Source organism: Passer montanus, unplaced genomic scaffold (genome assembly GCF_014805655.1).
Source record: "Passer montanus isolate IOZ18808 unplaced genomic scaffold, ASM1480565v1 scaffold6, whole genome shotgun sequence".
Taxonomy (NCBI): domain Eukaryota; kingdom Metazoa; phylum Chordata; class Aves; order Passeriformes; family Passeridae; genus Passer; species Passer montanus.
The window spans coordinates 11,000,880-11,013,309 of NW_024371037.1; the positions used below are offsets into that span (position 1 = coordinate 11,000,880).

Consider the following 12,430-nt stretch of genomic DNA (forward strand, 5'->3'; position numbering starts at 1 on the left):
ATATGGGGAAAAACTGAAAGCTAAAATAAGTCTTTGACAATAATACAGCTACTGTCTGATTTTGTTCTAGTTCCCAGAAGAAAAGTAAATATGGGGAAAAACTGAAAGCTAAAATAAGTCTTTGACAATAATACAGCTACTGTCTGTTACTTAAAACAATGCCCAGTCAAACTCAATTAAAATGTAAGTTTGTGCATAAATCTAAATTAGGTTTCTTTTCCCCTAGTTTATGTGCCAGCAAGACACACATTTAAAAACCTTGTGTTGACAGGGAGATAGTTGATAAATCTTTCCATTATAGTGGAGAACTGAGCTGAAGTTTACGTTCTGGTGATGTTCTGACAAGACTTCTGCTGTCTTACTCTAAAAGTCTATCCAGATAAAAAAAATTTAAATGTATTGACTCAGCTGTGACTTATGGCATAATTTGGGGGGAAAAAAACCCCCACCAACCCACCACTCATACTATTGGATGTATCACATCTTTTTTAAAGCTGATTTACCAAAGTTGAAATAAAACCGATATTTGTTTAAAAGTTGACAGCACTTGTATCACTTAACCCTCTGGTATGTATCTTAGCTGCAGTAGTGACTAACAAGAGCATTCAGTTTTCCTGGGGAATTTTTCTTTTTGTCTTTTCAGTGTATGCCGAGAATATTTTCAGAATGGTGGAAAAAGAAAAGCACTCGAGAAAGATGAAAAAAGAGCACTTCTTGCTTCTAAAACCACTCCAGCTTTAAATATTCCTCAGACTCCCAAGATTGAAGATCCTTTGCCAAACTTTGGCTTGACAAATCACGAAGCTGTGACAGAAGAGTAAGTTTTACTTGTTTTGACTTTTTTCCCCTTTAAGTGTTAAAATTTACTCTGATGGTTTTTTTTCCCCAGAACATGTTAGATCAGTCTGATGTATTTTTAATAGTTAAGAAAGGCAATTTACATGTGAATATATACATTTCAAGAGCTGTTTATGTTGTAGTATATTTTGGTGAATGCCATAAAAAAATGCTTGAGAATGACAACTTAGTCATCTTCATTTTAGTGCTAAAGCAATTTCACTTTAGTATGTCATTGGTGTGCAATGCAATTTATATTAAACCTTGAGGTGAAATAAGGGAGATGTTAATTAAGTTAGAATCTAATGGCTGTTCAGCACTGTTGAAAAGTCAATTGCTTATGTAAGTACTAAGTGCCAAATGTAAATATCAGAGTACTTAAAACTTTCTCTTCATAAATAATTGCAGAGAAACTCTTGATTCCAATTACACACTTCAAAAGCAATTTGGAATTACAACCCTTAACTTTTAATGTGCTAGCTTTCTGATGACTGGCTCTGCAGAACTTGTCGTATCCTTGAAGTATTTTCCAAACAACAGTTTTAATTTTGTTTGTGACCTTCACTCAAGCAAGAATTTTATTTTTGGCATCCAAGACTAACTTTATTATTTCTTAAGTCCCACCCTCCATTTTTTTTCCTAAATAACATGTCATGATTGTGACTATTCCATGTACGATGGAAAAAAAAAATCATACTTTGCATGTACAGTGAAATAATTAGTGCATAAGCGTAGAATCTATATAAGTTACACTTATGACTTGTTTCATATTCTTTATAGATTAGTTCTTTGAACTTCCTGCAACAGTGTTTTTTCTATTGTGTAAAGAAGTTTTTTTTTCCTTTATTGTAGCATGTCTGCTGTGATCAGCACTTATTTGAAGCTAGGTGTAGTATAAATTAGGGAAAGAATGATGTGTTACTAATGTTATTAGTAGGTGTGTCTGTCCTTAGGAGCTGGTGTCTTTTGTGTCTCTCATGTTTGTTTAAATCAATAGGTTTGATGATCATATTGACTTTAAAGCTGTCTGCCAGTGGGAGGCATTGTCAGGATAAAGCATTGGTTCTCTCTTTGCACCTCTTTGGTCTCTCTTCGATCTCTGTCTTCATACTTTCTGCAGCTGACAGTGGCTGTTGCAGAGCTAACTTCACCTGCCTTCTTGCTACCAATTGTTTGTAGCCCTCCCTTTAGTTCTAATGTGTACAGAAAGGAGTTAATAGCAAAGTTTTATAAATTATTTATAGAGTATTTATTAGTATAGTGAGTGCTGATGATTTTTATTTTAATTCTCAGAAGTTTAAAAATATACTTACCTCAAAAGACATACCTGGCAAAGGCAAGTTTTATAATATTTACCTGAGTAAGCTACCAATGACTGTAAGTTCTTAGTAGCCATATAGACCCTGAACAACAAGGCATAACTGGTCTAAGTTACTGCCCAGAGAAATTGAAATTACTTTGGTTTTTTTTTTCCTTGATGCCTTACAGAAGAAATTACAGAGTTTATCAGAAAGAAAATGGATTGTGTGTTACAAAAAGCAGAGATCTCTCCTGAAATGCTTTATCATGTCTACACTGATCTAGCAGTGAAGTCTCAAAGTTGGGACAGTGGATATGAGGGAACCTACGCACAGTGTTTAAAGACTGTCACTTCATTCTGGTCATGTAACACTACAGGAGTGTGGGTTTGTCTATCGGTATGACTAAGCCAGTGACTCTTTGTTTTACTCTGGTAGGTGTAAAGACAATAATTCTGTTCATCCCACATATAATCCTCTCTCAAGTAATGTATAAATATATATAAATAATGTAGGTTTTGTAAATAGGAAGACAGAATACATCACAGTGATTTTTTTTTCACAGTACCATAGGTGAAGTGGCTGTCCTGGAAATTAGAGGCTTCTGGGATTTGCTGCTTAATTTTAATAAGTATTTCACTGAACATCTTAAAAGGAACGTGTTTAGATCTCTAGAGGTGCTCACTTTTTTATGGGAAATATTCTCTGAACTGTAGCATCCTGTTTCCCCTTGTTATGCTTCCTGTGGTCCCATGTGTCCATTGATTTGTTATTACCATATTAGACTCTCATATAGAATGTAAACATTCGTACAGGCACATTTTTGTCTTTGGGTGAGGAAGGATCTTCCATTAGTGTCTCCATTTGCTAGACAAGGAGATATACAAGTCTGAGAAACCTCCCATTACCCTTATGTGGGAAAAGATCTCTGATATTACTTCAGTCCATGTTTGTGATTTATGGCTACTAGGATCTGCCTACATAATATCCAAATTCCTGTTCCAAGTCTGGAAGAATTGTTACTTTCATCTTCATTCTGAAAACTCACTCAGTACTGATTGACTTACAGGGCAGCTTGGTAATGTTTATAGCTTTAACTTAAAGGTAATTGTTGCACTGTTTGCCTTGGTCATGGTGGTATTTTGAGAGAAGTGTGCCCTGGATGTCTTTTGTTCCATGTAGAAACAAAATGTTTAAACTTGCCATTATTTTGCTGAATGCAGCAAGACATTTTCTCTTGCTTTTTCCAGCATCCTCTCTGGTAGGTTACTGGGAGTCTAGAAGGAGCCCAGAGAGCCTGGATCTCTTACTGCTGCTTAGAGGCTTTTCTTTCCTTTCTGCTTTGTTGTTGCTATGAGTACAGCCATGGCTTGGTTTTACTCCATTGGCCCTGCACCTCTGTTTCTGAAAGTTTTTTGCAATTATCTGTTTCTTCAGTGCCGAGCCTTTCCCAGAAAAATGACAAGTTGTATTTGGAGATGCCAATTGGTTTTGGCTACAGAAACATGAAGCAAAAAACATTTTCTTTCTGGAAGGTTATTGGCATTCTCATCTCTGTGAAGTCCCTGTGACAGCTGTGACTTTGTTTGCCTCTGTTATTGGGTTTTGGATATTCTAAGACGTTACACATCATCATAGAATTTTTCTAGATTACAGCCCTGTAAATGATGCAATTTATGTAGTTGTTCTCTGTTTCCCATTTCATCTCATGAATTTTAACTGGCATCTAGTGTGACTTCAGAGCCAGTAAGTACTTCAGAAAATTAAGTGAGAAACTCAAAACAATATGAGAAAGCCTGTCTAGTAGACAAACAATTTGCCATTTTATTTACTTACTGCAATTGCACGTTTATAGTGTTACAGCTGCTCTGAACAAAACTCTTCTGCTTGAGGGCCACTTGCTTTTATTGATGGAGCTTGGTTCTTTAGGTAACCCAGCAATTGAAGTAAGGCATTCACCTCTATCAGTCACTGGTGTTCTGTGAGAATCTTCTGTGTTAGTTACCTGAAATTGTGACTCAGAATAGCTTTAAAAGTTACATTTGATAAAACTTAATTCTTGCTGCTTCTTAGGTTCCTTCACTCCTTGGGAAAGATCAGATTACTTGATGTTGGTAGCTGCTTTAATCCATTTCTGAAGTTTGAAGAATTTCTGACAGTTGGCATAGACATTGTTCCAGCTGTTGAGGTATGTAGTGTTTGCTGTATTTAATATAAACTTGATCCTCAGATTTGTGGAATGCCTCAAAATAACTGTAAAAGAGGATGTTTGATACTTATATGCTTTTTAAATATCTGTTTTAGTAGGAACTAAATACTACATCCTTTTCCATGAACAAGCTCTGAAGTCCTAGTTGTGTTTTCTTTTAAAAATACAATTATTTTCCCAGAGCCATGCCTTTATAATGGCGTTATTGATCTTGAAAACCTTGAACATTTTAGTAGCCATCTTTTAATGGTATTTCAGATGAGTCCTTGCATCTTAAAAGGTATAAATAACAATTAAGTAAGCTTGTGCTTAGACAAGAGCCTCTCAGAAGCTGCATTCACTGACAGAAGGAAATGATGGGTGACTGTATTTGGTGAGTTTTTCTGGGGAGATTAGTATTCAGAAGTGCACTATAAGGGAGCATTTCTGTTTATTGCTAGAAATATTTTTGAGCTTTCAAAATCCAGAGGACAAATTTATCAGCATATTTGGGGTAAATTGCTTCATTTTCTCTAGGCAGTAAGGCTCTCAAATGCCTTAATTCTGCTGTAATCATATAATCTTTTTGTCTTTTGCTCCTGACCCAACTTCTGTCAGCACTAACTTGCATTTATCAACCACACAGAAGGATAAAGTAGAATAAAAATGTTTAAAAAAGACACAGAAATACATTTCTGACAGAAAACAGAAAAGGGATTGACTATACACACCTTGACTACTTACAGTTAAAAATCAGGCTCAGTTAAAATCTGTGGCCTAAGATAACCCTCTTCACAAGTGGGGAGGTGAATAGAAGTGTACAGGTGAAACAATACAGTTAACTGGAAAGTAATGTTCTCTTGTTTGCTGCAGTGTGATTTACTTGCTAAATGTCTGGTAGTTTGTTGTTGTTACCATGTTTAGTCCATTAACACCTAATTTGTATTTTTGCATATATGCTGGGGTACTGATGCTGAATACTGAAAGGTATTCTTTAAAAATTTGAGCCTGATAAATTGCTTTCAAAAGCAATTCAATGTTAGTTCTGTCTAAAACACAAACTTTGAGTAGATTTTGTCTTGCCTGATTTGAAGCACAGGCATCATGATTACTTTCCATAGCTTTGGAGGCTGTAGGACTGTGTAGGGCTGTTGGGCAGGACACAGGAGGTTGAAAAGACACATGCCACTGAAGTGGCAGCCTGTGGCATTTAAAATGGTAATACAAGGCAAGTGAATTTCTAGCTATGATACATAGTTCCTCACTGTTTTGTCTACATTTCAGATTCTAAGTTATAATTACAGTCAGTGAAGATCTATTAAAAATAATCAAACCTAAATATTTGCTGTTCTTTGATGGTGAGGTGAATTGGGTCACTATGTATTGGCTAATTCTCCAGGGACTATAGTGGCAGCCTAGGTACCTAGCATTAATTGAGTTGAACCTAAACATTAATTTTTGAGTATGCCTAGTTAATATTTTTCTGTCTACTAATCTCTGTTGTCTGCTTTCCTAAGAAAGCTGCATTTCTTCTCATGAAAATCAATTTAAATGTACAGTGACCAAAACTTCTTTTGGGAAAAGTCCTGAAAAAGTAACTTGTGTGGATTTAATGGAGGAACCTATGCAATTTCTATGTACTAACTAGTTCTTTAGATTCTCCCCCGTAGAAGGGAACAATAAGATAATTGATTTCTGGTTGTCTGACATGGTCAGTATTACAGCTTCATGGTAGGAACTCCCAGAGTGCTAATGTAAATGTGGTTATATACATGCTTACTCTGAGGCCTGTCTCAGGCTCACCAATATCTTTGATTGTCTTAGATGCTTTGGATTGTTCAGGGCACCTTGAAGCCTGGCTAGCAAGTGTTCTTGGAGGGACAAGGGAGTACAGTTTGAGCAGTCAAATGCATCTGCTAGAATAAACTTAGTCCTACCTCCAAAACAGAATTAATGAGCCCTGATATACTGAAGATGACTCTTCTTTGAGCTGCATCAGCACCATGACTTCTGAATAAACTTATCTTCTAAGGCCAGAAGTTGCCTGGGTTGATTTAAGGATTGCGGAATAACAACCAGAGGTTTGTTATGGTAGTTAATGTCATTTCCTGACTTGAAAAGATTATTTTGAGAACTTGTGGTATAAGCTGAAAATAAAATAAACTGGTAAAAATTTCTGATTTAGCAGATTTTTTAGGTAAGATCCTAAAGTACCTTTTAAAACAAATGGAAGCACAGAGGCTTCTTACAAAGCCAGTTTCTTAAGTAATGTTGATCAGAGAGTTAAATAGTTCTTTCCTTAATAAAAAATATTATCCACCTTTATATAGAAATGCTTTGGATACAGACTAAGTAGGTGCGTAATACTTCAGTTTAGTTGGAGGAGTAAGAAGGATGCAATTGTGGAAATACAAGGAAATGAACTGAAATATTAGTTATGTAACTAAAGGATAAATGTCTTCAAAATTTTTAGAATCTCTGTTTCACATACAGAATGCAAATCATTGAATATGGAAATATATTTCCATTGATGGGTTTTGGGTTTTGAGAGCGAAACTGCTTACCCAGAAAACATTAATATTTTCTTTAGTTAAGCAGCATGCACTCACTTCCTGGTGTCCTGGTGGAAAGTACACTGCAGGAAATATGCATTATTAGAAGCTATGAGGATGGAAACTAAGACCAGGGTGTGTAGCAGATGCTGTCTTGCAGTAATATAGCCTGAGACAAAAAAAAAAAAAAAAAAACTGAGACCAGGGTGTATAGCAGATGCTGTCTTGGAGTAATATAGCCTGAGACGAAAAAAAAAAAAAAAAAACAAAAAAAAGAGGTGAAAGGGTACTTGGAGTTAAAAATTAGAATATATATCTTGATACTTGAGAGTCCCTTCCAACTCAGAATATTCTGTGAAATATCTGCAAATTATCCTCATAAGTAGGTTTGTGTTCTTAAATGTCAGTGGATGCATTGATAACTGTTGTTTTAGTGTCTCTGAGGACTTAAACATTAGTTCTAGACTTGTATATCAAAAGTTCAGTGGCAGATTCCAGTTTAGCAGCATTTTTGTCCTAAAGCTGATTACAGATTCCACTTGAAACATTCCTTAGTCCTGAAATTGTCTTTAACATTATTTCTGCATTACTAATTTGTGTTTCTTCTCTACTCAGAAATACTTGCAGACTAAATTGTTTTTTTTTAAACTGTATATGTATGACCATTAACTTTTTAGCTCTTGAAGTAAAGTTAGTAAAGTTTACTCTTAAAGTTAGCACGTCACCCTGAACAATCAGTTTTAAGGGAATAATTTATTTTTCTGTGGATTTTGGTTGTATTTGCTCTTTAAAGTAACCTTGATGTTTGGTTTTCTGTTTTTGTCACTCCACCAGAGCGTGTACAAATGTGACTTCCTAAATCTTCAAATTCAGCAACCTCTTCAACTGGCACAAGATGCTATAGATGCCTTTCTTAAGCAACTGAAAAATCCCATTGATTCTCTACCTGGAGAACTGTTCCATGTTGTCGTTTTCTCACTCCTTCTTTCTTACTTTCCATCACCCTATCAACGATGGATATGCTGCAAGAAGGCACATGAACTTCTTGTATTAAATGGCTTATTGCTTGTAATAACTCCTGATTCATCTCATCAGAATCGCCGGGCTATGATGATGAAAAGCTGGAAAATTGCCATCGAGTCCTTGGGTTTTAAACGCTTCAAGTATTCCAAGTTTTCTCACATGCACCTGATGGCATTTAGGAAAACTTCCCTGCAAACAACAAGTGACTTAGTTAGCAGGAACTACCCGGGGATGTTGTATATCCCACAGGATTTCAACAGTATAGAGGATGAGGAGTATTCCACCACTGCCTGCTATGTTCGGTCAGACACAGAAGATGAACAGCTAGCTTACGGTTTCATGGAGCTTCCTGATGCTCCCTATGACTCAGACTCTGGAGAAAGCCAGTCTAGTTCTATTCCTTTCTATGAGCTAGAGGATCCTATATTGCTTCTAAGTTAATGTAGTTGTTGAAATGCCCTTTCAGTCAAACCTCTCGCTTAACTAATTTTGCTATACTAACATGGGCTCAACACAGAAAAATGGTTTGCATAAAGAAAATGCAAAGGTTTACAGAGTTTGCTATTTTTTTCTACTTTTGAATTTTAAAATTTATTCTTGTATGAAAGTGAAAAAATACAAGTTTTATGCAAATGACTCATGTCATAGCATAAATTGCTGTTACTTTCTTTAGATTTGTATCACTATTTTTTTTCCAGAAAGGTACCATTCTTTTCTTTAGTGCTGTGAAGTGTGAATTCTATTTAATTTGTTAAATGTTGTTTCAGTATTTTAACTCAATGTGGTTGAGCTTAAGGCACTGGAGTTGGTGGGCTTCTGAGAAGTATATGTAGGAAGAAATAATTTGCACTTTAATTCAATGTGCAGATAGGTTAAGACACTTGGTTACAAATGTCCTTTATTAATTATGGAACAAAACTTTTTTTCTTCCAAAATTTGTTTCACTCTGGTTAAGCTGGGGCTGGAGAAACAATAATGCTTGCACATTTGATTTTATGTTTATTGCAGCCCTTGTGACGTGACACCAAAACACTGGAATATATTCATCCATAGTTCTACATACTGTGTAATTTCATTACATAAATAGCAGTTTCTGAAGAGGCTTTTCCCCCAGAGGAGTATGGTACGTCTAGACAATTATGTTTCACTTCAAAGCTGGAATATGTTTTGCAGTTTTATGAGTATACAAGCACTAATGTATATCAGTATTTCCCCAACTATGGTGTTCTGTATTCTTTTCCAACTGTGTTTTTTTGGGGGACAAAGTGGGTTTTGTCATGTTTTAAGTAAATTATTTATGCATTTTAAAAAGAAACAACTTTTTCATGGATTGTCCTTATTTGTAGATTTAAGTTAGCCAGTGACTACGAACTGATTTTCTAAGAAGGAACATAACTGTATAAGTTTTTCAAAGATACACGTGTTTGCTTAAAACCATGTCATTCAGACCACACACATTAATTTAACACATGATTTTGTTTGCTTATTAGGACCCAACTGACTTCTGTTCAGTTAACAAGTTTTTCAAAGATACACGTGTTTGCATAAAACCATGTCATTCAGACCACATACATTAATTTAACACATGCTTTTTGTTTGCTTATTAGGACCCAACTGACTTCTGTTCAGTTAAATAAAAACTCCATAGCAACTGAAAACTGGTCTGCACAGCAAAGAGATTAAACATGTATTTTTACATCTATTAAGTTTTTAAGTTGGGTAATGAATCTGTGAGTTTTTGCAGGAAAAATCAATTCTGTTCAGTGGTTAAAAAAAGAGGATTCATTTTTAGTTTTAGATTTTCCTCCATTTAAAATAGTGGCCAGAATTTTCAGATTTGGGGAGGATTCATTTTTAGTTTAATTTAGATTTTCCTCCATTTAAAATAGTGGCCAGAATTTTCAGATTTGGTTATTAGGCTCTTAAATCTATATTTAGGTGCCTAGTAGTAAATGATTAGAACTAGGTGCCAGATCATGATTTATTTCACACTTCTGAAAATTGGTTAAAAAATACTAATACAGTTTCACAGGTTATTATGATGAAATATCATACAAGATGAAATATCTTACGTTAAACTGCCACGTTTTATTTATAATATGAAAGTTGCTAGACAAATTGAAGTTGTGGTGTGGATTTTACAGTGCTTGCTACAAAAATGAAACTTACTCCTTCCGTTGAAGTTTTGCACTGAACGTGTCACAGTTTGTCCTACCTGTTTTTCTTTTATAGTATTTCCTACATAGAGTAATCGCGTTGGTCCAGCTTGCACTCAGATGTGATCTGGACTGTGGTGCTGTATTCTCTGACATAAGCTTTTTTGTGTCTCTTCTTAACTTTAAAGCATTCCCAAATTCCTAATTCAAATTTGTTATTCACTCTGAGTTACAGAGTTACACAAACCAAACAATATTCTGATATGTAAAAAGAAAAAAGAATTAAGGTTAGACATACAAGAGTCATGGTTCACTTGCTATTTTTTGTTAAAAAGAATACTTCTCTAATGAAATACACAATGGCTTCAAAATTGGCTTTTAGTCAGTATTTTCATTAAAATGTTTGTCATTGAAAGCCTTTCTTCCCAATTAACCACTGGTTCCAGCGGTGTTCATGTTAAAATACTGCTGCTGTAAATTCAGCTGTTGATGGGAGGTTAATATGTGCATTCTTCAAAGTATACATAATATTTTAACTGATATTCAATTTAGAAACGAGTACACCATCAAACATGTGTTGGCATTGATTACTGTAAATTGGTTTGTGATTCATACACAAAGAAATGCAATTCAGAACAAGATTTATCCCCCAAAATAGCTTAAATACTAAGATTTAAAGTTTAATCCTTTTTGGGAGGTTGGTGACAACACTGTGGTTTAGGGACCTGAGATTCATAACAGCTTGGTTTTCTTGCTGATCATTCTGAATGCCCAAAGTGGCTTTATTGGTTATTTGGTTTTTGTGGGGTTTTTTTTCTTTTTTGGTTTGGTTTGTATTGGTTTTTTTTCACAAGGGACAGTAGATTGTGGTGAAGAAGGAAAGTGTGATTTACATAAATACTTACATCTCCCTTAATAATAAAGTGGTGGTAACAGGAGTTATTGTATATTTGGCTTTGGTGCAAGAATATTATTTCTAGGTTATGAAATATTTGAAAATTATGACTGTGCAAAGTGCTGGAGAAGAAAAGGAAGAAAACGTGTTGGCATCTATGTTGTCTTTTATGTCACTACTTTTGTGAACAAAGCACATTTATTAAAAAAAATCTGAAAAACCAAAAACATTTTTTAAAATTCTTTGGGATGGAGCTATTGTCTTTTTTTTCTTTCTGTGCAGTCTCTCTATGCTGAAATCCATTGAAATCAATGCAAAGCTATTTTCTTTATTTTCAAGGAGAATAGTTGTCTTGGGTTTGATTTATAACCCATAAGGATGTTAAATTTGGTACTTCAGTTTCAGCTTCTACATCTCAGTTGTGACCTTTGCTTTTCAGAAGGGATTTTTTCGTTCCTCCAGTCGATTCTGTTACTATGTTGCTTTGCCTGCCCACTTAGATTTGATCACTTTCTAAAGCACTTCCTCTCATCTATTTCTACATGCTCTTAATTTCTTTTCTGTCTCACTGAAATACTTTTACAGCTCCCATTGTATGTTTCCCCTTTGATATCATTACTGTATTTTTCTACATCGTGATTCTGAATACTGGAGGTGTTGGGAAGAGGATGGCAGTGGGAAAAGAAATCCAAAGAACTGAAAATGCAAGGCTCCTTTCTGCTCATTTTTCCTCCACTTTCTAGAGCACTTCCTCTCATCTATATGCTCTTAATTTCTTTTCTGTCTCACTGAAATACTTTTACAGCTCCCATTGTATGTTTCCCCTTTGATATCATTACTGTATTTTTCTACATCGTGATTCTGAATACTGGAGGTGTTGGGAAGAGGATGGCAGTGGGAAAAGAAATCCAAAGAACTGAAAATGCAAGGCTCCTTTCTGCTCATTTTTCCTCCTCTTTCTGTTTCCCTGAATTGTTTTCAGCCTGTAGAAGAGCAAGTTGTCTTTTTAGAAAGTGTTCATTTCACAAACTTGCACGAAACTTAGTTGTGTTATTTTACCCTTCAAGTGAAACATTCGAGAAGAAGTTTCCGTAAGTTGCTCGAGGAGTGTAGCAGATCATGGTTGGGTCAATACAGTACCAATTAACCGTGGTCCATAATGCTGGCAAAACATCTGGAGCATGTGACCCTTAATAGGCAACTGAGATTTCTACTGCAGTGCTTAGGAAAACCTTTTCGCCTGTAGATTTTTTTGTTTTGTTAGGCTTTTGTTTGTTTCTTTGGGAAGGCAACTGAGATTTCTACTGCAGTGCTTGTTAAAGGAAAACCTTTTCGCTTGTAGATTTTTTTGTTTTGTTAGGCTTTTGTTTGTTTCTTTGGGGGGGTTCAATGGTTTTGTTTGTTGTTGTTTTTAACCGTGTAACTTTTAGGCCTTTGGGCCAGTTTTGTCTAATACTTTGAGAGGTGTAATAATCTGAGGG

General features: G+C 35.3%; 1 protein-coding gene across 3 annotated transcripts in view; it reads left to right on the top strand.

Annotated features, from left to right (window-relative positions):
* The window catches only part of BMT2 (base methyltransferase of 25S rRNA 2 homolog), a 30,710-nt gene extending 21,503 nt beyond the window's left edge, over positions 1 to 9,207 (top strand). For all 3 annotated transcript variants that reach the window (XM_039726827.1, XM_039726828.1, XM_039726826.1), the window contains exons 3-5: positions 644 to 817; positions 4,209 to 4,323; positions 7,710 to 9,207. In XM_039726827.1, the coding sequence (XP_039582761.1) occupies positions 644 to 817; positions 4,209 to 4,323; positions 7,710 to 8,339 (919 nt within the window). In that variant the 3' untranslated portion in view covers positions 8,340 to 9,207. The remainder of the gene's footprint in view (positions 1 to 643; positions 818 to 4,208; positions 4,324 to 7,709) is intronic.
* The last annotated feature ends 3,223 nt before the right edge of the window (positions 9,208 to 12,430 follow it).